Source organism: Drechmeria coniospora, chromosome 01, assembly GCF_001625195.1.
Source record: "Drechmeria coniospora strain ARSEF 6962 chromosome 01, whole genome shotgun sequence".
Classification (NCBI taxonomy): domain Eukaryota; kingdom Fungi; phylum Ascomycota; class Sordariomycetes; order Hypocreales; family Ophiocordycipitaceae; genus Drechmeria; species Drechmeria coniospora.
In genome coordinates, this window is record NC_054389.1 from 7,642,275 (window position 1) to 7,664,877 (window position 22,603).

At 55.0% G+C, this 22,603-nt stretch overlaps 7 protein-coding genes across 7 annotated transcripts; 3 read left to right on the forward strand and 4 right to left on the reverse strand.

The window, feature by feature from the left end:
• Nucleotides 1-6,277: 6,277 nt before the first annotated feature.
• Nucleotides 6,278-9,974, forward strand: DCS_01994 (uncharacterized protein; the record flags this gene model as incomplete). Its single annotated transcript, XM_040799325.1, has 11 exons — nucleotides 6,278-6,349; nucleotides 6,406-6,800; nucleotides 6,859-7,149; nucleotides 7,201-7,277; nucleotides 7,334-7,433; nucleotides 7,499-7,912; nucleotides 7,967-8,140; nucleotides 8,200-8,276; nucleotides 8,328-8,532; nucleotides 9,052-9,077; nucleotides 9,406-9,974. The coding sequence occupies 11 exons, from the start codon at nucleotides 6,278-6,280 to the stop codon at nucleotides 9,972-9,974; spliced, it is 2,400 nt and encodes a 799-aa protein (XP_040660208.1).
• Nucleotides 9,975-10,299: 325 nt separating this feature from the next.
• Nucleotides 10,300-11,118, reverse strand: DCS_01995 (translation initiation factor IF-3; the record flags this gene model as incomplete). Its single annotated transcript, XM_040799326.1, has 1 exon — nucleotides 10,300-11,118. The coding sequence occupies one exon, from the start codon at nucleotides 11,116-11,118 to the stop codon at nucleotides 10,300-10,302; it is 819 nt and encodes a 272-aa protein (XP_040660209.1).
• A 570-nt stretch (nucleotides 11,119-11,688) lies between these two features.
• On the reverse strand, nucleotides 11,689-13,261 carry DCS_01996 (6-hydroxy-D-nicotine oxidase; the record flags this gene model as incomplete). The annotated part of the gene is made up of 2 exons (XM_040799327.1): nucleotides 11,689-13,119; nucleotides 13,190-13,261. The coding sequence occupies 2 exons, from the start codon at nucleotides 13,259-13,261 to the stop codon at nucleotides 11,689-11,691; spliced, it is 1,503 nt and encodes a 500-aa protein (XP_040660210.1).
• Nucleotides 13,262-14,420: 1,159 nt separating this feature from the next.
• DCS_01997 (uncharacterized protein) lies at nucleotides 14,421-15,263 on the forward strand (the record flags this gene model as incomplete). The annotated part of the gene is made up of 1 exon (XM_040799328.1): nucleotides 14,421-15,263. The coding sequence occupies one exon, from the start codon at nucleotides 14,421-14,423 to the stop codon at nucleotides 15,261-15,263; it is 843 nt and encodes a 280-aa protein (XP_040660211.1).
• A 235-nt stretch (nucleotides 15,264-15,498) lies between these two features.
• DCS_01998 (uncharacterized protein) lies at nucleotides 15,499-16,029 on the reverse strand (the record flags this gene model as incomplete). The annotated part of the gene is made up of 1 exon (XM_040799329.1): nucleotides 15,499-16,029. One exon carries the CDS (start codon nucleotides 16,027-16,029, stop codon nucleotides 15,499-15,501), a length of 531 nt encoding a protein of 176 aa, XP_040660212.1.
• Nucleotides 16,030-17,960: 1,931 nt separating this feature from the next.
• DCS_01999 (Mitochondrial inner membrane protease subunit 1) lies at nucleotides 17,961-18,533 on the forward strand (the record flags this gene model as incomplete). Its single annotated transcript, XM_040799330.1, has 1 exon — nucleotides 17,961-18,533. One exon carries the CDS (start codon nucleotides 17,961-17,963, stop codon nucleotides 18,531-18,533), a length of 573 nt encoding a protein of 190 aa, XP_040660213.1.
• A 201-nt stretch (nucleotides 18,534-18,734) lies between these two features.
• Nucleotides 18,735-22,261, reverse strand: DCS_02000 (Vacuolar protein 8; the record flags this gene model as incomplete). The annotated part of the gene is made up of 9 exons (XM_040799331.1): nucleotides 18,735-19,130; nucleotides 19,195-20,264; nucleotides 20,336-20,581; nucleotides 20,638-20,751; nucleotides 20,825-21,085; nucleotides 21,161-21,326; nucleotides 21,420-21,647; nucleotides 22,065-22,115; nucleotides 22,217-22,261. The coding sequence occupies 9 exons, from the start codon at nucleotides 22,259-22,261 to the stop codon at nucleotides 18,735-18,737; spliced, it is 2,577 nt and encodes an 858-aa protein (XP_040660214.1).
• Nucleotides 22,262-22,603: the final 342 nt, after the last annotated feature.

Sequence of the window (22,603 nt, forward strand, 5' to 3'; positions counted from 1 at the left end):
AGCCGCTACTACTGGACGAAGCAAGCTAGTGAGAACTTGCAAGCATTAGTCAGAGGATGACCAGGACGTTCGATTTTCCTGGCTTACCATCGTACCTGCTTACAAGGACGGATACTTATGCCAGCTTCTAGCGAAGTTCATCTCGTAGGGTGACGAGTGATCATGACAGTAATACTTCGCATTCCTGTATACATATAAATTTAAAACCACTATGTAATAATATCGGATTGTGCTGTGTGCTCACTATTGAGTACCCGCTTTCCATGCGTTGCTCATACTTGAGGTGTTAGCATATAATTATGGACTACAGAACATCGCATTTTCTGTACATCTCTCAAGGAATCCTCAACGACGCCCCCAATTATCCAACTCCCAACCAACGCGGGGCAGGTTTTCTCCTCTCCTGCCCTCCTCCATCGAAAGAAGATATGTAGGTATCATCTGTCTCGAAGGGAATGGCTTGAGAGATCACTTGTAGAGCAGCAACCTAAGCGGATAAAATTATCTCAATGTAACCAGGCCACACCGCCGTACTAGGGCGGTCTAGCTTCCGGGAAGGGGGAAAGTCAGCCCTCCCCCAAGACGGGCCACATTGTAAGGCGGGCACCCCAATTAATAATAAACAACCAACTTGAAAGCCAAAACAAACAATATTATTAGGGTCACAGTATTAAAATAAAATATCTAGAGTATCTATTCAAGCTGCCATTTAAATCAGAGGCTTTTAAGTTCGAAGCTAGACGTTAAAGCATCTGAGATGCTGGGGGTGGATCTAGCACCTGGCGTAGTCTGGATCGAGTTTCAATAATTGTACCAATCTGCGTAATGCGCTCGTTAAGATCTTGGGCTATATTTTGCTTCTTCCGAGGCTGAAGTCGATAGACTTAATACTCTAATTGAGTGATTTTTGCCTACGCCTCTGCAAAGCTAGTGTTATGTGCTTCAAGGCCCCGGCCAATCTTCCAAAACAGCCGCCTAGCAGCTCCATTAACTTGGCCCAGCGCGTATACCGTTGCAATAAGGATTTGAATGCCGTGCAGTCGTTGGGATGTTCGTAAGGTATCGTAGCTATCTTCAAGCTGCCTTTTAAGTACCTCGTCTTCCGGAATAGCGGCAGGCTCATTGCCTGTTCGTTGGATGTTGTCAATTGGTCGAGTTTTGCGTCTGATCCTTCGTTGTCGGAGATTCTTAGCAAGGTGGCTTAAGGGCCTCCTTAAAAATATTGCAAATGCGTCTAACGGTGCGTCGAAATTGTAAATCCCCCCCCGTAACTTTTTTTCTTTCTAGGATAAAACTAGATTAATTGTAATCACACCGATAAGATGGGTCTGTGAAACAGTTCTCCGGCTTGCGTAACTTCGGAACGCGGGACCATCTATCGAACATCTCACTCCAGGTTTCCCTTCTAGGTCTACTGAGCGCCCAAGTTCCGATCTTAGTTGAGTTTAGCACTTTATCCATAATAGCGGGAGAAGCCGCGCTAGGACCAGCTTTTCCCACAGCTGTCCCATCGAGCGACCTAATGCTAGGAGGCCCAGAGGGAAGTGCGTTTGCTGCAAGAGTACAAGCGAGTACGAGTACAAACTTAGTAAGTTCCATGTTGCAATTAGTACTGCAACGGGTAATGCTGGTAAAAAGAGTGACTCGAAAAGATTATTGATCTAACAAGTGTTTGACTTAGTTGGTAAAACAGTTAAATACTAAAAAACCTTTTGCCGCGAGAAATGCTGTCTTTTATATTTGGGTTTGGATAGTTAGTAGCGCTAGTAATATTGTTGTAGAAGTAATTGGCGGTAATTAGATTCTGAAGTGGCTCCTAAGTATTCCCTTCTGGTCCGTAATCCTTCCATTTAATCAGATACCTTTGCTTTTGACTATTTTTTCTTACGTCAAGGATCCGTTCGACTTTGTATTCTTATTTAATTCTATTATTATTTCGAAATGTAGTATAGCGTTACTTGGCGCTATTTTCAATAGTAAGATGCAAAGGATTAGGTAAATTCGCATAGTATTTGGTAATGAAAGTTCATACTTGGCCTTTGAAATAACTAGGTTGACTTTGAATAATCCTGGGTTTTTGTAATCCAGTTTGTCGCTTGGTTACATTGTCTTAAATGTTTCGTCGGAGTAGAAAGACTATATCTCCCTCCCAACAGATTAGTCCCTTTGATTATTTCTTATTGTAGTAAGTAGCTATTCGTTTTCTAACGAATTAAGTTCTTTCATTATTTCTCCGTACGATTTCCGTAATTGTTCTGCCTGTAGTATGTATGTATGGCTTGTTCTGCTTGTTGGTCGTACCGGCTGACTCGATATGCTTCTGGATTGTATCCGTAAATGGCGTAGGCTAGGGATACCTTTGTGGCTTTAGTAATTGAACTATTATACGCTAATTGTACCGTAGGTAGCCATTTTACCTAGCCAGTGTCTTTGTAGGTAGTAAGTTAGCGCAGATTTTGTCACAAGTTTTATAATGGATACGCTACCAGCTACATCGTTCAGCTTACCAGCTATAAAGGCTAACGCAAGCCGCAACAGCCAGCCAATAACACAAAAGCCTGCTGTAAGGCTAGAACAATAGTCTACAATAGGATCACTAACATCGTTTAGCTACACCGATATAACAACAAATATTCAGAGACCGTTTGTAGGATAAGCAGCGGATCCCCAAGTTAAATGGGGACAGGGAAACAGTCTCTACAGGTATAATTAGAATAATTGTATATAACCTATATTGCCCTGACTTGAAATTAGGAGGAATAAGGCAGAGGTAATCAATCAAGATTCAATTAATACATTCTACCCATTTTATCTCCTCCGTTCGAAGGTACCGGAAGTAGCTGTACTATCTGTATTACCTGCCCTATACTATTACTTTAAAACTTCTAACAGATGTTACTTAAGCGTCTGTTTAGCTGAGCCGTTTAGTTTGTCTATCCATTTGAGGGTAGTATGCAGTGCTGAGTTTAAGCGCTTGCCAAAATTTTGCAGGAAATATACTTCCTCTATCGGATATAATCTCGTTCGGAGGTCCGTAATTGCTGGCAATTGCCTATAGGAAATATATACAAGATCTTTTGTATTGCTTGTTTCCTTATACGGAATAAAGTATCCGGGCTTTGTAAGTCGATCTGTTATTACGAATATTGTTGGTTCGGTTCTAGAGGAAACTGGTAACAAGAGATCTCTTTCAATAAATCAATTTGGTACGAAGGGAGGAGGTTGCAGTAACGCGACCTACTTTATCCCTCATGTAATCGCACGGGTTGCGATTACGTAGTACAAGTCTAGGTCACTTTGCCTACAAAGTAACATAGCTTGGTCAATATGTATATATATACACAAATATGCTATTATATTCTACCTTAGTTATTGGTTCCTTTGATAGTAGTAACTTTGTGATGTAATCGGAAGCTGATCGGAGAGAAAGAAGGAAATTGTTAAAAAGAGTTAGAAAATGTATAGCGACAAGAGGCGGAGGTAATTGCGCAAATACAGTCTGCCTATTAGTTGGATGTTGTTAATTGGTCGAGTTTTGCATCTAATCCTTCGTTGTCGGAGATTCTTAGCGAGGTAGCTTAAGGACCTGTCGTAAATGTTGTAAATGCGTCTAATAGCGCGTTAAAATTATAAATCCCCCCTTCAACTTTTTTTCTTTTTTTTCTCTCCAGGTTAAAATGGATTTATTGTAATTACACCGATATAATGGGCCCGTAAACAGTCCTCCGGCTCGCATGACTCCGGGACGCGGGACTATCTATCGAACATCTCGCTCCAGGTTTCCCTTCTAGGCCTACTAAGCGCCTAAGTTCCGATCTCAGTTAAGAGAAATTTATCCATAATAGCGGGAGCAGCTGCACTAGAGCCAGCTTTGCCCATAGCTATCCTATCGAGCGGCCTATTGCTGGGAGGCCCAGAGGGAAGCGCATTTGCTACAAGAGTGCAAGCAAGTACGAGTACGAACTTAGTAAGTCCCATATTGCAATTAGTTCCGCAATAGGTAATGAAAAAGAGTAACTCGAAAAGATTGTTAAATCTAGTAAGTGTTTGACTTAGTTAGTAAAATATTAGTTAATTCTTGAAAAACATTTACCGCGAGAAATGCTGTCGTTTATATTTGGGTTTGGATAGTTATTAGCGCTAGTAACATTGTCGTAGAAGTACGGAGTAACTAGCAGTAAGTTAGATTCTAAAGCGGCTCCCAAGTATTCCCTTCTGGTCCGTAATCCTTCCATTTAATCAGATACTCTTGCTTTTAACCATTTTGTTCTTACGTCAAGGATCCGTTCGACGTCGTATTGTCATTTTTTCTGTTTTATTTTTGTAATGTGGTATTATAGCGTTACTTACTCCGTACAGTCGAATGACAAAAGTTCCGCTCGACCCCGCCCAAAATTATAATACTTACCAGTACACTAAACCTTCAAATATAGACTACAGTACCAAAATACAGTTAATTATAACATTATTAAATAATAGTCTATACTTATACTAGGGTAGTCTTTCTAATAGTACTACCTAGGACTTTGTACATCAGCCATTTGCAGCTACAACTATTCCTAGGCGCTAAGGCATCAATTTAATCAAATAATTCAAGACATCATTATCAATTTCTTCCCACGCCTTAACCGCTGCTTCGCATAGCCCTTGCTTAGAGGTGTTGATTTTAGCAAGGTCAGATAGCCCGGGATGATTATTGTTTATCATTTCCTTAACCAGCTTCCATACATTTTCGATTGGATTAAAGTCAGGTGAATGAGGTGGTCAATCCACTAAGTCAACACTATGCTCTTCAATCCAGCAACCAAGCCACGCTTGTACAAAAGCTGCCTTATGAGTTGGGGAATTGTCTTGGGCAAGTACCATATCTAGTTCAACATTGTTGGAAGGTTTTCTTGAAGGCATTGTACGATGCAACGCGCTGTAACACCTCCCCTAGGGGAGTCTGGATCTCCGAGTGAAAGTGTAAGAGATACACGGCGATTGAAGATAAATGCACCCCAAAACATCTGTAAACGATGAGTAGGCTTTGATCTTGCTTGGACATATTTCGAAATTAGCTTATCGTGCTAATTGCTGTTACAATTTCAGATGTGAGCATTTGTAATTTAGTTACCGTGTTGGCAACAGTTGCAGCGTATGCATCTAAAAGACTTGCTAACCAACTGAAATCGTGGACTCTAGATTGAAGAGCAAAATAAGCCATATGCGTTGCAGTTAAGGCTGCTTCCTTTATACAGTGTGTTCCTGTACTCCCTTTGCACTCTACTGATAATTCCTTCCTGTTGCTCTTAGCTTCAAATATCTGGTTCAACGAGCCAACCAGTCCCGTTCAACTACGGAGTAGCAAACCACCTAACCTGATCGGATAATGATCAAGTGCCAGATACTTCGCACCCTCTCAATTTTTTCAGGACAACACAGCGCTACCATGTCTGTCCGGCCCATGATGTCTCTTCCCTACAATGCTGGATTCAAGAACTCGTCTCCGCGCCTGCGGCGGTAATGATTCAATTTCCAAGCCGTCGGTCGTCGGTAGTTCTTTGAAAACAACATATTGGAAGCCATGCCCTCCTTCATCGCTGGCTGGAGGCGGTCTCGCTCAGTGAGACCTACACTGTACCTCATCCGATTAGATGGTTGACCAGCTGATGAGACTGGTTGACCAGCTGATGAGACTGGTTGACCAGCTGATGAGTCAAGTTGACTCGATAATTGAACCCTTAACATATTGTTCCTCTCTATCTGCTCATCGTAATGCATTCATTTCACAAGGCTGCACGAATTAATTATTCAACCTAATTCATGCTGCACTTTAATTTTAATCACTCTATGCCAGGTCAACCTGCAACCTGCAAAACTGTTTTCGGCGAAGCCGAGTCCAGGAGTGTCCGACTATCGAGCGCTTTTATTCTTTCGTGGATAATCCATGCAATACCCCTATCATCTGCGTATTATTCTTCGTCGGAAGGAGATGGTGATTTAGACGAGATGAAGCCATTGTTCTAGGCCATCTTCCGGCTGAGATTATGTCTCGGACAGGGTTAGAGTGCATTCCATCTCCACACACCGCAGAGGTGAAAAATAAGCAAGCCAGGGTGGTTGCACCACGTATGTACTCGTGACGTATGCATACAAGTAGATATGGTTTGGCCGGAGATTATTACTATTATTACCTAGTGGAGGAGAAACGGTAATTAATACTAGTAGACATGCCGTGCATCTCAAGGCCTGGCCTGGACTGGATGCCATCTCGTCACTTTGACTCCGCGTCAAGATGCCCTCGGCCAAGTTGCTCATCACCTGCCTCGTCGCTGGGAGTCAGTATCTCATTCATCCCCGGAAACTGGTTGGTCACCCTCTCCATCATGACCCACAATCAGTTCTCATGTACGGACATGGCAGGCTTCCATCCAGGAAACCATCAACCCGGACGCCATCCTGCCAGTGACGCTGCTTGATACGCAAGAAATCTATGGTGATTTGGAAGCGACGTTGCGCCTGTTTGATGCAGTCGACGATGTCTTCATCCCGGAATTCGGCTTCGTCGTCGTCGAGAAGCCCGGCACAAACTCCAGTGCCGTCTCCGGTCAGCGGCATCTGGCACTGCTCGGGAAGCAACTCTACCATCTGGCTTGGGATGAGGTCGACGTAGTCGCGTCCAGTGAACTTGGGCATCTGCCGTCTGGGCCGTACATCCCTCACGGGCCAAATCTACACCAGTCGTGGAAGCTCTACGAGGACGAATTTGATGCATTTTCAGTCGGCGTGATCCTGGAGAACGTGACGCGCGTGGGCGAGTGCGTCGTCCCTCTTGCCGCCCCTCCGTCGCGTGCCTCCGCCGACTCACAAGCCCAGCTTCCGCGCGTTGAGCTCCCTATCAGCCTCGGGTGCTCACCGATTCATCCCCGTTCCCTCCCTGCTCTACAGCCTGTTTGCCAGTGTCGAGAAGCCGCTCAGCGGCATGCGGGTTTCCATACCCGACTCTTCGGCTCTCCAAGGTGTCCAGACATCCATCTCGAGCCGGGCCTGGCACTCGCTTCATTCCGGCCCGGCCGCCGTCACCTCCACCCTCGGCCGGCGGCTGATGGACCTGGGTGCCATCGCCGTGGGTAAGACGAAGTCGTCACAGTTTGGCGACGGCAGCGAGTGAGTGGACTCGCCGGCCCCATGGAACCCCAGTGGGGACGGCTACCAGAGCTCCTCCGGCGGAGCGGCCGGGGCCGGGGCGGGAGCGGCCGGCTATGGATGGCTCAGGGCTGCCTTCGGATTTGACGGTACCTTGCACGCAGCATTCAAGGATGATGAAAGTCGCGTTGCTGACCGTGATCAGAGCTCGGTGGGCTTGGTGAGACGGCCACGAGTCACGGCGTCCTCTCGCTCCGCATGACGCCCGGCCTGCTTCCGCTAGAGGGCTCCCAAGTCAACTCCCAGTGAGTCCTTAGCCCGTTCCGCTCTCCCGCGCCACCGGGTCCATCCATTCTTACCTGCATCCTAGGAATCTTGTGTCCGCAGGCGTCTTGGGACGAGACGTGCTCGAGCTCTCCAATATCGTCTCGGCTTCCGTCAACCGTTCCGCGTGGGAGGATATACCACTTCCACGACGACTTGTCTATCCAGTCGACCTTTTCGACCCTCCAAGTTCAGAGCAGCGCAGAGACCTGCTCTCTGCCTTTGTAAAGACGCTGGAGAACTCGCTGGGCATCAAGGCAGAAACGTTTAACATCTCTGCTCGCTGGACAGAGAGTCGGCCGGCGGAGGCGAGGGGTCAAAGCCTGCAAGCGTACATGCAGGTTGCACCCTTCCGAGCCTATTGCTACGAGTTTTACCATGCCTATGACGAGTTTCGGGACCGGTACGAAGCCGAGTTTGGCCATGGCCCGTACCTCGAAGCGACGGTGCAGCACAGATGGTACTCGTCTCCAACAGCACGTTTGGCGTCCTAACCGGACAGACTGGTGGACAGGAAGATCGGCGAGACGGTAACGGAGCAGGAATATCGAGAATACGGGCAGCGCATTGGCGTATTTCGCAAGTGGTTCAACATTCATGTGATGAACGTCACTGCCGGTGCACCCCAGGCGGCGATGATTCTGCCGTTTGACAGGGACGGGCCAAGCTACAAGGATGAGAAACCGAGGTTCGAAACGGCCGTGACGAGCTGTCGAGGCGGACGCCATACTGACTCACCTCCGTCAGGGCACCCGCATCGCCTCAGGGTGTCACGGCCGAGCTTCTCTCCGCCGTGCTGCAGACGCCGCAGATGATGGCACCGTGTACGTGTTCCCCGGCCGATGGATGGGTGATGATGTGGCTGACGGGCAAAGTCGCCCAGCTGCCGTACAAGTCCAGGGTCAGCGGTCGGAAGGAATACCATGCCGTCCACGGATCGATCATGGGCATCCAAGGAGGCGGCCCGACAGTCATCAGCACCGTACAGAAAGCGCTGGAGTCGGCCCTATGGCGGTCAAGGGTTGACGTCGGGCGGCTCGCATTTCCGGTAGGGAACAACTCTCGCAACGTCGACGACAGGTTCGTCGGGCAGGCTGATGAGCATCGAGAGGGACCGCCCGAGGTTTGGGGGGAGCTGTGACGAAGCAGTCGTGTCCGTCGTGCCATGTGCCAGGCATCCTATGCGGCAAAGTTGTTCGTCAGATGGACACGGTCGAGGTGAGGATGGCTCCCTTTCGTGCCGAGCTCGGGGTGGCAGTGAAATGGTGAGAATGGCTTCGAACAACAGGTCTTGATGCAGACTACGGAATATCATCCGAGGCATCCATGGCCGATGCCGAAGAAATGCCCGGATGAAGAGAGGCGTGCTCGTGGTTTGCGTCAGGAAGCGTTACGCAACGGCGAGCGGATAATAACGCATTGGTGGGGAAGTAAGAAACTACAGTGCGAATGTCAATGCTAATTGAACTCACTCTTTGTCGGCCAAATATAGTGAGTGCGTGAGGGCCGCTTCAGCGTCCTCCCTGTTCGACCGGCTGTATTCGCCTGTATGGTACTGGCTGGTGCCCAGACCTTTGCACATGAGCGCTGTAATCACAGCGGATCCGCCGGAAAGGCCAACTATGGTGAGTACGTGAGGACCGCCTCAGCGTCCAGCATGCCATTTGCTCCCTGTTCGACCGCCTGTATCCGCCTGTACTTATGGTACTGGTTGGTGTCCAGAAATTGCACATGTGCGCTGTAATTACAGCGGAGCCGCCGGCTTTCGGAGCGTCATGTGGGGTCCAAACAAAGCCCATTATATGGCCATCGAAAATTCGCAACCATCTCCCATCTGACTTCTACTGTACTCTTCGTCGTCGCTCACCACCCAGTCCTCATCATGGTAAAAAGTAGAGGTAACAAGAGCGTGGAAGATGGTGCTTGGAGAGAATCAGAGGCTAACGAAAGCAGCTCTGTCAAAGCATTCCCGCGCCGCCCGCCGCGCCACATCACCGGGCATCAACACCGACAAGTCCCTGAAGGACGTTGACCTTCCCTCCTCGACCGCCGTCGGCATCCCCTCATCGGCCAGGCCTTCGATCCTCGCCGTTCACGGATCGGCCGGCGTGCAAAAGAAATCCAAGCCTGTCCGCAAAGGCCGGCTATCGGCCAAGGCGAGGCGGCGCCACGAGCGCGGGCTCGAGATGGCCGAGGCCGTCACCGAGCGCACGGGCAAGAAGATCAAGCGCAGCTTCGAGAGGGCACGCAACATTCAGTCGCGCGCCAAGACGTGGGAAGAGGTGAACAGGGTCGCCGAGGAGGCCGAGGAGGGGGGCAGGGCGCTGCAGCGGAATGCCTTTGCCGCGCTCGACGACGATGAGCACGGAGGGCAAGAGGAGGACGGGGACGACAAGGGCTGGGCGACGGACGAAGACAGCTCCGGCTCGACGTCTAAGGCGGCCGAGGATGCGCAAAGTTTGCCCGTCAGCGGCGTGCCTATTCCCGCGGGCAGAGACGACGACGATGACGAAATTCTATAGCAGGAATCGGAAAGGCGATGCATTTCGGCGTCGGGGCGTTTGGCATCATGGGCAAGCCGCGAGGGGAAAAGTCGGGCATGACGGTAATTATAGAATGTGATAACTCGCAACCGCGCAACTGTACCAACACATGGCTCGTGCGATACTCAGGCTCGTGCGATACAATGGCTCGTGCGATACAATGGCTCCTCCGATACTTTGGCTCCTGCAATACTATGGCTCCTGCGAAACTATGGCTCCTGCGATGCCATGGCTCATGCTCCTCCACGGCTCATGGACATGCATCTGCTGCCGAGCCTGCCCGTGGACCCGTCGCCACACCACCTTACGGTGCCTTGGCATTGCCCTCAAAGTACAGCCTCATGGTGCCGCCGACCTGCCCGCTCGCCGGCTTCCCTTCCCTCGCCCCGTTTGCCGTGGCCTCGTCCCTCACCCTCCTCACGACGTCGGCAGCCTCGTCGCCGGTGACCTGCTTGCCGCCCTTCTTTCTCGCGAGCATGAGCTCCACCTTCATGCCCTTGGCCAGGAAGCCGGCCATCTGCCTCATCTTGGTGGCCAGGTCGTGGTCGCCGATGGACCATGTCAGCTCGAGCTCCTTCGACTTTGGCTTCGCCGCCGCCGAAGTCTTGCGCTTCTCCTTGAGCTCCTTCTGCCGCGCGTACTCGTCCCGCTTGTTGACGATCTTGCAGACGGCCAGCTGGGCATGCGGCCGGCCAGCTTTGGCGTCGGCCGGCACGTACGGTCGGACCATGCGGAGCGACTCGGCCGACGTCAGCTTCGTGAGCACGTAGGCGGGCGCGAGGGGGCCCTCTGTGGCGCCGCCGTCGATGACCATGATCTGGGGGTCCGTGATCTCGTGGTCCTGAGGAGGGCGGTCGCGGCCGGAGCGCTCCACGTCCTTGGCTGTCGTGTAGCGACGGTCGAAGGCGCGCTCGTCGGCATCGTCGGCGTCGGCGGCGCCGAGGGAGGCCGGTCGAGGGGGTGCTCGAGGCTTGGCGTAACGACGGGCCTGGTCGACGACGGTCCACGACCAGTTCGCGGCAAGGCTGCGGACGGGAAACCGTGGGGCTCGCGGCGAGACGAAGACTCGATAGAGGGCTCGGCGCACGCTGAAGGCGCAATTGCTCGGTCGGATGGCCGTCATGGCGGGCGGCCAAGCTGGGTGTGCTGCCGCGTGGTGTCGTGGAGGTGGAGTTGGGAGGGAGGAGATTGAGATGTTCTCCTCGAGATGTTGTCTTCGAGACGAGACCTGATCAGGCATCAAACGGTCATTCTTCGGCACGCTCGCCCGCTATAAGTACCAGTAATTTGGCCGTTGCCAGTGGAGCCTCCGCTGGACAGAGGCCGGGAGCCGCATTCAGCCGTTCTGCTGCGGGCATCGCTACGGCGAACCAGCCCGCTGTAGGCAACGGTCAGCCACGGCCAGGCCGCCCGCGGTTAGCGTCCGGTTCCACTCGCTAGGCGTCTTCTCCAGGCAGTGAGATGCCCGCCCTTTCAGCGCTTTCCACACCATCGGCTCAGAGCGAGAAGATCGAGGCCACCCACGACATACCGGTCAGCGCATTATTCGTCGTTCAGAATACTTGCAGACACGGCTCGAGCCGTGCCATGTGAGACGTGGACGTGGCAGCGACGACATCTATCGGACATCCGTATGTAGCCCAAGGCCACGGTACGGCTGCTCTGGCTCTCGTAAAAAGCATCTCAGGCCACGCTATTCGCCGTCGATCTTAAAGTATCCCTTCCAGAGCTTCTGAAGCAACCCCTCGGGATCCCATTTATTCGCCGTCTCCTTCAGCCTGCGGTAACTCTGCTCCCCGTACCGCTCGAGTACGTGCTGCGATCGGCCGGCGTAGTTCATGTACACGTAACCTTTCAGCAGCTGCCTGCTCTTCGCCATGCTTTCGACGGACGAGATGAACTCTGCCGAGCTCGCCTCGACGAGGTCATCGACCAGATCGTCGTCCCATTTTATCGCCAGCTGCACGATCATCAAGGGTCCATCGTCGGGGTGCAGCCCGAGCGCGTTTCCACCGTTCTTCTGCATCTGCCGCAAGACGTTTGTCGGGATCGGCTGGAAGACGAGAAGGGTGCGCACGTCGTCGGACCCCAGAGCCGAGCGGAGCTTTTCGGAGAGGGCTTCGAACAGGGGCAGTATGTCCTCGAGAAGCCGGGCCGAACCCGCACCGAGCCGCACCGAGGTATCCCACCACGTCTGTCGCGAGCCGTACGGTTCCCTGATGCTCTCGGAAAGGGTCGAGACGTCGGCCACGACCGTCGTGTTGACGAGCGCTCCTCGGACCGACTGGAAGGGCGCGAACACGTCGGGAACGCCGCCGCCTCCCGGAACCGTGGCGTGGTAGAAGCTGGCGAGGACGACGTCCCGGCCGAGGGTCGGGTTACGCATGAAAACCATGTAGGCGTGCGCGTCGGGGTCCGTCGCCAGTCCGTCGACGGCGAGCTCCCGGAAGCGAGAGACGAGTGTGCCGTTGGACGAGGCGGGGAAGATTAAGCTGCTCGCCCAGAGGGCACCCTGCTCGAAGGCGACGAGGTCGAAGCGCGTGACGATGCCCCAGTTGGAACCGCCGCCGCCGCGAAGCGCCCGGTAGAGGTCCGGGTTCTCGGACGCCGACGCGTTGACGGCCCGACCCGACGACAGGACGACCTCGAACTCCCCGACGTTGTCGCAGGCCCAGCCATGCCTGCCCGAGAAGTAGGAGATGCCGCCGCCGAGGACGAGGCCGCCGACGCCGACGTCGCACTCCCTGCCGCCGACGACGGCCAGGCCGAGGGGGTCGAGCGTCCTGGACACGTTGATCCAGCGGTTCCCCGGCCCGACCGACACCGTTCTGCGGTCCTCGGACACGACGATGCCGTTGAGACGGACGAGATCGATTGTGACGCCGGCGTCGGAGCTGGAGCCCCCCTCGAACGCCGTGTGCCCTCCGCTCTTGACGGAAAAGGGAGTGTCGAGGCCGGTCAGCACTTTCATGCCCCGGGAGACCTCTTGCGTGTCGGCCGGGATGAAGAAGCAACTGGGCCGCAGCTCGGCTTGTCTCTCCGACCAGTATCTGCCGGCCTCAAGGTAGGCGGCCGAGCCAGGAACGGCAACGCTTCCGGGGACAGCCTTCTCCAAGGCGTGGCACTGCACGACGTGGATTTTAGCGATGCGTCTCACGCTGCACGGGAGAGCGGAGAGTGCATGTGATGGTTACCGCATGGTTGGCATTGGAAATCGAGGCCGCCAGGCCGAGATGAAGAGCAAGTGTCAGCCAGCAGGGAGTCATGGCGGTTGGTCACGACGTCCTCGAACGTCATTCATGATTTCCGGAGAATCATGTTGCAGGATGGGAAACCCAGGAGCCGAGAGGAGAGAGTAGATGGGCGGTGGGAGATGGGCGGTGGGAGATGGGAGGTGGGAGATTGGCTGCTGGTGAGTGAGACAGCAACTCCTTGCCTTTCCAGCTCGTGATGCCACATGATGTCGACCACAGGCAAGTCGGGCGAGACCTGGTCAGTGGCCGGGCCTGTGACATGGTTACTAGTTAGGTGTCTGCCAGGGGCCTTGATGCTCCCATGTCCTTGAAATTTGGTGGAGAGTCCACTGTATGCCCGGTACTCTGGACAGTGCTTGCGGTTATGAGTGCCGTAAGTACCTGTACGGAGTGCAGTGCATGCACCTGCGGCACAGCACTTGTACAGTCACTTGACAAAAGTGACGATTCAGGCTTGGTAACGCAGCTCTTACAAACTGAATCGACATTTTTGCCACCCCGTATTACCTGCTTACGGTACGCCTGAAGTACAGCACAGAGGCGACGGTACTGGTGAAGCCGTGACCCGTACCGAATTTGACGCAACATGAATGCATGTCCATGTAGTACTCCATGCAAGTATGGAGTGCTTCGTACGCAATCAATTAATTGCCTGCGTCGGATGGACAGCCAACGACAAGCCAGCCAGCGTGGGTTTTGATGCTGGTGACAATCAATCCGGCGCCGGGAGGACAAAATAATGACGTGCGGGACGCAAAAGGTCCTCCCTCCCAGCCAGCAGTCAGTTGGCAGCGCTTTAGCGGTCATGGCCATTTTCGCAGAGCACCCACCTCCCTGTACCTGCACGCCTACGCATGCCCGTAACGGCACGCTCGCCAACCAAGGTCCATGGGTGTGCCAGCACGTGTGTCTCGTGACCGATCAACGTATTTGCACTCCGCATGGAACATCATCCTGCTGCTTCCCTTCCCCTGCTTCCCTTCCCCTGCATCCCCACGATGCTCTCGCCACACGCCCTCCTCACGGCACCGCGTCAGTAGCATGTCCCCGAGAAGCTGAGGTAACCCTGCACGGTGGACAAGGCGGCACCGCTGCATCTCGCCCAGCTTCCCGCCTCACTCCTCCCCGACACCATCGCACAACCACCCACCCACCAGCCGGACCGTGAACCATGATATCCATCTCCATCGGTAAAGTTTTACCCGTTCCTGTTTGGCAGTGGATCGGCAAGAAATTCTTTCGGCCCCTAGGACCTACCGTCCTTCGAGTGAGCCGGCATCGCGTCATCAAAGGGCCCTGCAAGCAGCCTGAATTGGAGGCGATGCTCTACGTCGCCGAGCATACGTCAATACCGGTGCCCAAGATCTTGGCGACCTTCACCCGTCATGGTGGTCTCTTCATCGAGATGGAGTACGTGCAAGGCTGCGACCTCGCCGTTGCCTGGGCGGGAAGCCTCCTGGCCGAGGACGAAAGGACAACGATTGTCGCCGAAGTCAAGGAGGTCGTCGACGAGCTCCGGAATCTCGCGCCGCCCGAGGATGGCATCGTTTCCTCGGCACGCCAGAATGGCATCCTAGACTGTCGAATCGGACCCAGGCTCGTGGGACCATTCAGCAATGATGACTTCCACTCCCTTCTCCGCGGCGGCGTGCCGCTTGAATGTTGCGGGCCCATCTTTGGCGAGGAAGTGGCTCAAATCCATCGACGTCAGTACCGCACCTGCTTCACGCACGCAGATTTGATACCGCGCAACATCATTGTGCGGCATGGACATGTCGTCGCCGTCATAGACTGGGCCTTTGCCGGCTGGTACCCTGAATACTGGGAATTCATCAAAGCTCACTACGATTGGTTTCCTCGCCCGAACTGGTACGCGAAGCTGTACGCTGCCATTCAGTGTTACGATGCCGAGCTGCGCGCCGAGCGCATTCTTTGGCACAAGTATGACGAGCCGGGAGTGCCGCGGGAGTACTTGGCGAGACATGCAGAACCTGCGTCGAACAGCGCCGAGTAGGAAATACACGGAATACGAGCGGAAGTGCTTGCTGACCTGCGACCGATCCCGGACGGCTTTGGCGACCATGTCTGCCTCATGCTGATGTGCATGATTCGCCGAGGTATCCGAGATAAACATGTTCGACAGGCATATTAAAGGGAAGTGTTGCCGACCACTTCTCTGCAGTCACCGAGGCGCCGTGTCAAGATGATGATGGGTAATGTATTTTGAGGTAGGCAACGCTTGTTGGACCCTATGAGACGTATTCTACGATATTGTGAGGGCCCATATTTTTCATGCTTCTGTCTGCGTACGAGAGTGCCCAGTCTCGAAATCGGCCGACATCAAACGGATGCACGATCCCTTCGGCCTGAAGTATGGCGATGGCGGCTAATGTCCAGGTAACACAGCTCTCCGCCGGAACAGCATCCTTCGCCGGCAGCGGAATTGTGGCGAGCAACCTTCCGATGTTGGCAAGATCGACATGCTTGGGTACTTTGCCGATTATGATGCGTGAGATGAGACGCCCGCTCCGAAGGGGATCGACGCCCAATTTGACGCGAGATTCCCACGCATGTTCCGGGTTGAGATCCTGCCTTTTGTTGGGGTCGAGCACCGGCCCATCGGACACATCGTATGCATGGCAGTCCGGCCCCTTGGAGCGCTTCGGCATGATAATGATTCCCCAGTGGAAAGCTTCATGGCAGAGTCGAGTGCGATGGGAACCCAACGAGAGCTCGTCCCTATGGTGGAGGCTGACCACAACACGAAGCTTGTTGCTCATTTCGCCCCAGCCGTTCGGGCAACCGCCAAAACATATGGAAGGAATCCGCGTGTGGAATGCCGAGGGGATCTGCCCAAAGCCGCCGGCAGAAGTGCTTGCGTCGTGAAGCCATCTTGTTCGGGGTTTTCCTGGACTGATATAGCATACCATGGCAAGAACTAGGAACCTCTCAAGCGATTGCCAGCCCCGAAAGTCGCCCAAGAGCCGCGTTTCCTACAACACAGTCACCTCGCCGGGATTGGCTCGCCAACAATAGCACGGCGGCAAATGAAAGTAACCCTGGCGGCGGTGCTGACGTCTTGACGGCGGCCCGTCGTCCAAGCCCCCCGTCATCCAGGCCCCGAGGCGAATGCGACGCAGCAGACCCTAGACGCCTGCGCCCGCCATGATGCGCGTTTCCCAGCACTTGCATCATTTCGTCGACCAACCAGAGCATGGCGGAAGGACAACCCTGGTGCCGGCCACGATATCCTTGGTCCTCTGTTCGTATATGCCCAGGGAACCAAGGGTCAATCGTGGGCGTGGGCGGCGATGTGATCTCCCGGCCTGCCCCTTTTGCCCCCCCATCGGCCTTGTCTAAAGTCGCATGCCTCTTCGCAACGTGGCATGCCCGTGCAGAAAAGGGTAACGGATGAATCCCATCCCCCTTTCTCGCCATTCTACACGACAAGGCCCTGCAGAGAGGTCGACGCGGTTGAAGCTTCCCCTGAACCGAACGATTTCGCCCGAAAGGCCGGCACCTTGTTTAACCGTGCAGTCTGCGTACGGTGCAACGAGGGCTTCGCGGGCGTCTTGATCGCCATAACCGTTGCTACGGCGCACCTGTTGCCGCGGCACACCCTTTGCCACGGCATACCTTTGCTGCCGTGTATTACTCTGTCGCGCCGTTCCAGTGCCTCAACGAGCCGCAGGGGCGGAGAGGCGTGTCCAAGGATAAGGGCGCTCCTTGCGAGACTGCAAATCTGTTTTCCCTTGAAGGAATACAACTTTCTCCCTCGTTTATTCTCATAATGCTATGAAGGCTTGCTACCTCTCGCTCTGGGGTTCAGCCGGCAATTCCACCCAGACTATCGCCCTTCTGCTGCGACGCGCTATACTATCGCATGCTGCATTGCTGCCATTTCCATCACGGCCGCCCATGACACGGCCGTCTACGGCATGTCACGGCCGCCTTTGCCTGGCCGCTAACCTTTACCATGGTCACTCCGTATTGCACGTACAGTAAGCTTACCTTGGCTAGGGATCCTGGAAGGTTTGTTCACGAAGCTGAGAGAGAGACTGCCGCCATACGGGAACTCGCCATTAGGATTCGTTAGGTTCATTACTCCATGCGAGTGCCGTAGCAATAGGCGTTGTTTGCTACAGCGATGCGTGCACTGCACAAGGTACCTGCACACCGGCTGTAGGTAGGCTTGTAGACAGTGTTCAGCAGCGATGGTGTGCTGTAGCAGGGCATTCTGCCGCAAAGAGTGCGCTGTGACGATCAGGTTAGTGGCCGGCACACACTAATCTGGTGCGGTAGCGATATATCGGCAGCGCCTAGGCGTACCTCCGGCCGTGAGGGTTTATCAGTGAGTACTTATTGTTGCTTCACGTTCTTATGCACTCCGTATTATACAAACACTCCGTGCAGTAAGTGCTCCATCTTGTACAAGTCATACTCCGTATTGCTCTATTCCGTACTCAGGTCGGTTGCAGTAATAATAATGCCTACAGTACTTACGGAGGGAGTACTTGCATCAGATTCAGATTGTGAGCTATTATTAGAGCTCCGGGATTGTGGACACCACGTGACCAGACAGCTACACACCAAGAATCAGACATGCTCACCTTCAAGTGTACGCGTTGCATCCAAAGTCGTGGTTTGCATCGACATGGTTGCGTTATGCTTGAAACTTACATGGTCATGACATGCAAGCACTGCAGCCGCCATGATGTCCCACTTCCTCGGCCACCCCCTGCGCTTCGCCATATCTACCCTCAAGGCAACGTGCATCACTCACCTCACCTTCACCCACCTGCTCCAGGTTTCCCCGGCCCAAGGCCCCTCGATGCTGCCCACCTTTTCCGTCGACGGTGACTGGATCGTCGCCGACATGACGTCGCGCCGCGGCAGGGGGGTCTCCGTCGGCGATCTCGTCCTCTACAAGATCCCCATCTTTGCCGCCCAGCATGGCGTCAAGCGCGTCGTCGCCATGCCCGGGGACTACGTCTCTCTCGGGACGCCCGGGGAGAGAGGCGAGGAGCAGATGATTCAGGTTCGGCCGATTCCCTCCCCGTGCCTTTTACCCTCCCGTGAGTCGCGGCAATCTGACGGACGGAACGGTCAGGTTCCCGAGGGCCATTGTTGGATTGTGGGCGACAACTTGCCTGCCTCCAGGGACTCTCGTCAGTTTGGTCCCCTGCCCCTCGCCCTCGTCCAAGGGAAAATCATCGCCAAGATCTTGCCCTGGAAGGAGAAAAGTTGGATGAGCAACAATGTCGGGCTGGTGCAGGAATCCTAACCTCGAAGCTCGTTCCCAACAAGTGCATGCCACCCGAGCGTCGCGTAGTCGGTCACCCTGAACCTCGCCGTCACGTCACCGCCGTCGTGTCAAGTCGGGTATGATAGACAAGGCCTAAGCTCATGGTCGTCTAATTACAGCGGCCGACTCGTGCCGCACGCCTCGCGAAGCTCGCACTCGCCGGAATTCACAAAAAAGCAACTAATGCTGGCTAATCACGTCACTCGCCGAAAAAAGATATGCTTGTACAAAGTGCCAGCCGCCTGTTTTCCTGCCCGGACCCGTGACGCCGGCGCGGACGGCCGGCTCGGAGCTTTCCGAACCGCCTGCCAGTCTCAGCGGGCCGAAATCGCCAAATGAAACATCAAGGATACATGGTCTCGGCGGAAGCATGACGGCGGACGAGCCGATGAGGAGCACCGCGGCCAAACGAGCATCGGTCCGCCTGGGCTTCCCGGAACCAAAAACGCCGTGGCTCCCTTTGGTTCGCGTCGTCGCCCGGCTCGGCGGACCGGCGGACGTCGCGAGGCGAGGAGAGGCTTCGAGACCCGACGTCTCGCCGACGAGGCGGACGTTGGCGACGGCGCCCGGCTCAACCTTCGATGTGCGCCTTCGACATGCTCTGTCCCAGGAGCTCGAGGCATCGTTGCGCCAAGCTGACCACCTCGCCCTCGTCGTCCTCGTCGAACTCGGGCTCTCCCTCGACCTGGCGGTTCGCAATGCTTCGGATGTGTTCGATGATGTCGTCTGCCTTGCCGATGAGGCCGATCAAGGACTTGTCCTCGGACTCGAACAGCTGCAGCAGCGTCCAAACGGCGATGTGCTGGAAGGTGGCGTCGCCCGACTGGAGGAATCGACCGAGGTAGCCGTGGACGCCGCCGTTGGGCTCGTTCCAGTTCTGGACGAATATCGAGTACTCGCCAACTGCACCACTGTCAACGACGGAGAGGCCACGCGGCCGGGCGCGGGGAGGCACGGTACCTTTCGACGACAGGTTGCCCAGGGCGGCGGCGCTGTTGCCCTGCACCTCGATGCTCGGAGAGTGGGTCAGGGGGATGAGGACGTCGCAGACTCCGAGGTTGAGGAGATGCGTCTTGAGGTCGTCGCTCAGCGCGAGGACGGCGATGGCGGCCGTCATCTCCGACTGCACCGTGACGGGGACGTCGAGCACGAGCTGCTTGCACTTCTGCACGGCGCCGGCGTCGAGGACCAGGGCCTTGTTGCGGTCGGAGCTGGCGGCGAGGTTGCGCAGCGTCGAGATGGCGTGGCACTGTATCTCCTCGTTGTCGGTCGAGCCGAGCAGGTCGACGAGGGGCTTCAGGAAGTTTGCCTCGATGATGGGCGACTCGTTCATGGGATGAATGGAAATGTTGCGTATGCATGCCACCGCCGAGAGGATGAGGGGCAGGTACGAGGATTGGAGGAGTCGCAGCAGGGGGTGGAGGCCGTTGGCCCGGACGATATCCAGCTGGTACTTTTCATCCGATGCCAAGTTCCGCAGGGCCAGGGCGGCTTGACACTGCACCTTGGGCGACGACGAGTCCATGAGGTTGACGAGCGACTGCACCAACTTGGGTTCCGACGAGGCCAGCTTCCGCCGGTTGTTGGCGTCGACGGCGATGTTGCTCAGGGCCGTCGTGCAGTAGTACTGGACGTCGACGTCGGGCGAGGAGAGGAGCTGGACGAGCACCGGGATGGCACCGGCGTTGACGAGCTGCTGGCGGTTCTCGTCTGGTTCGGCTCATGTCAGCGAGCAGCCGCGCGAGCGGAGGAGGCAGGAGTCGCCATATCTATCAACATACCGGAATGTGTCATGTTGAGGAGGGCGCCCGTAGCGTTTCTCTGCACTCGCATGTCTCTAGATTTTGCCAGCCTCGTCAAGGGGCCGAGGGCGCCGGATCGGGCAATCTTGGCCTTGTTCTCCTCGTGCGTAGCGAGGTTGGTGATGCAACCGACGGCGTTGCACTGGACCTCGACGTTTGGCGACAGCATCTGTCGGATGAGAGGGGTGAGGCCGCCGAGCTGGACGATGAGGACTTTGTTTTCGGCTACGTCAGGGTCAGCGAGGGCCCGAGAACGTCATCGTGTCGTGGCGTGACCATACTGTTGACGGCGAGATTCCCGAGGGCTGCGCTGGCGGCCCTCTGCACCTCAATGTCGGGGCTCTGCAGCAGGAAAAGGATGGGCTCGAGCGTGTCCCGGTCGACCTCTCGGACATCTGCGGAGACGCGTCAGCACGAATCCGAACCAGGCCTCGGCCACGAGCGTCGTGCGGCGACGTCGGGGCGTACCTCGCTCGGTGATCTCGGCAAAGGTGAGGCTCGCGCTTCGCTGGAGATCGATGTTCTCGGAAAAGACCAAGGTGCTCAGGGCTCGGAGGGGTTCGCCCGAGAAGAAGTCGGTCTCGCCACGCTGGTCAAAGGTCAGAGTCGACGACGAAGCAGGGCGGTGCGATCCGTGACGGACGTTTTCTAGGTACTGAAGCAGGTCGGCAACGGCCTCCCGCTCGCTGTCGGCGAGGACGGGCTCGTAGAGGCCATCGCGGGCTCGTCCTGGCGGTGTCGGACGTTAGCCTCGACGGCAACCCACGACGGCGGACGACGCGTTCGAGGGGGAGGATTGCTTACCCCCGCAGCACGATGAGTGACAGCCACCCATGGCTGCGACGATGGCTCTGACGGCTACGGCCTGGGTTGGGAGATGGTCAAGGGCGGCGGGCGGAGCGGTGGTGAATGTGGTCCTCGGCGGAGCGACGGCCGGGGACGTTGTTGTTGTTGTTGACGAGGACGGGGGCTAGCAGCGAGAGAGCGGCAAGCGTCGACGCTCGCGGGGCGAGTGCGGAGGGCGGGCGGGATAAATAGATGGCATGCGCTGCCGAGAAGGTACCAGCTGTCGGCCAGCGACGGGGAGCGAGGGTGTCACGAGACGACGACGCGATGGGATGCAGCGGTGCAGCGGGCGAGGGGTGGGTGGTTGTGATGGTCGATCTGGCTTGGAGGAGATGATGACGAGAAGAAGAGCTGTGGGGGAACTTCGGATCGGGTGGTGAAGGGCAACCGGCGCCTCCCCTGGGGCGTCGATGGACGTCGTCCCAGCGGCTTCCTCCCAGGCAGGCTAGCGTGCAGGGGAGGATCAATCAGGGCACGGCGGGCCATTCGCGCCGCGTACAGCACTTGCTTGCGGGTACCTCCCACGCAGGTACCTGCTTGTACATGTACACCTTTCGGTAACCCCACTCGGTCGACGCATCTCCTCAGCACTGTACAGTACAGACAGGTGCATATACTCCTGGGCGTACTGTAGGTGCACTGCACATTTACGCGTAGGAACGGCGCGTAATTCAGCACATGTTGGTTTAGGGGGACTTGACGAGAACGGTACGAGGGCGTTTCCAGCATAAAGCATACCTACCTAGTAGAAATTTAGTAGTAAACAAGTATTAAGTACTTGCAGGTGTGCATGTATTTGGACCCGACGAGGAATCCGCAATCGTACGGTAGCCATAGTGTACATGTACAATTAAGTACTTACTCGCAGGGACGGAGCACTGTACATGTTCTCCGTACTGAACAAGTCGTTGTGCTGTACTCCGTATTAGTTGTAGTTGTAGGTGCACTTGCAGCGAGCGCAAGTGCTAGAATTGGTGCTCCGTAAGTATTAATTGCTGGGTACGGAGTACTTACTCGTGCAAAGATGGCAGCAACTCCATCAGGTGGGGTCGTTGCCATGCATGAGCCAGGTGCATCTGCTTTGCTAGAACGCGCACGGACTCATACATGTCCTGTACTTGGTCGTCCACTCAACAACAGTACTAATCCGTACTCGTACAGTACGCCGTAATTACTTGTAGAGTAGATAATTATGCGTAGGCGCACAGTAGTAAAAACTTCAGCAGGCACTTTGCAGGAATTAATAACAACAAGCTGGTGCAAGTACTTACACGGCCTCCGTACAGTGTGGGGCAAATCGACTTATCCCGCCAGAAGTCACTTTGCTTATTATGAACGTGGGGATGATACGTGATCGGCGATAAAGACAAAGTACGGAGTACTTACTTCTTCCAAGGACTG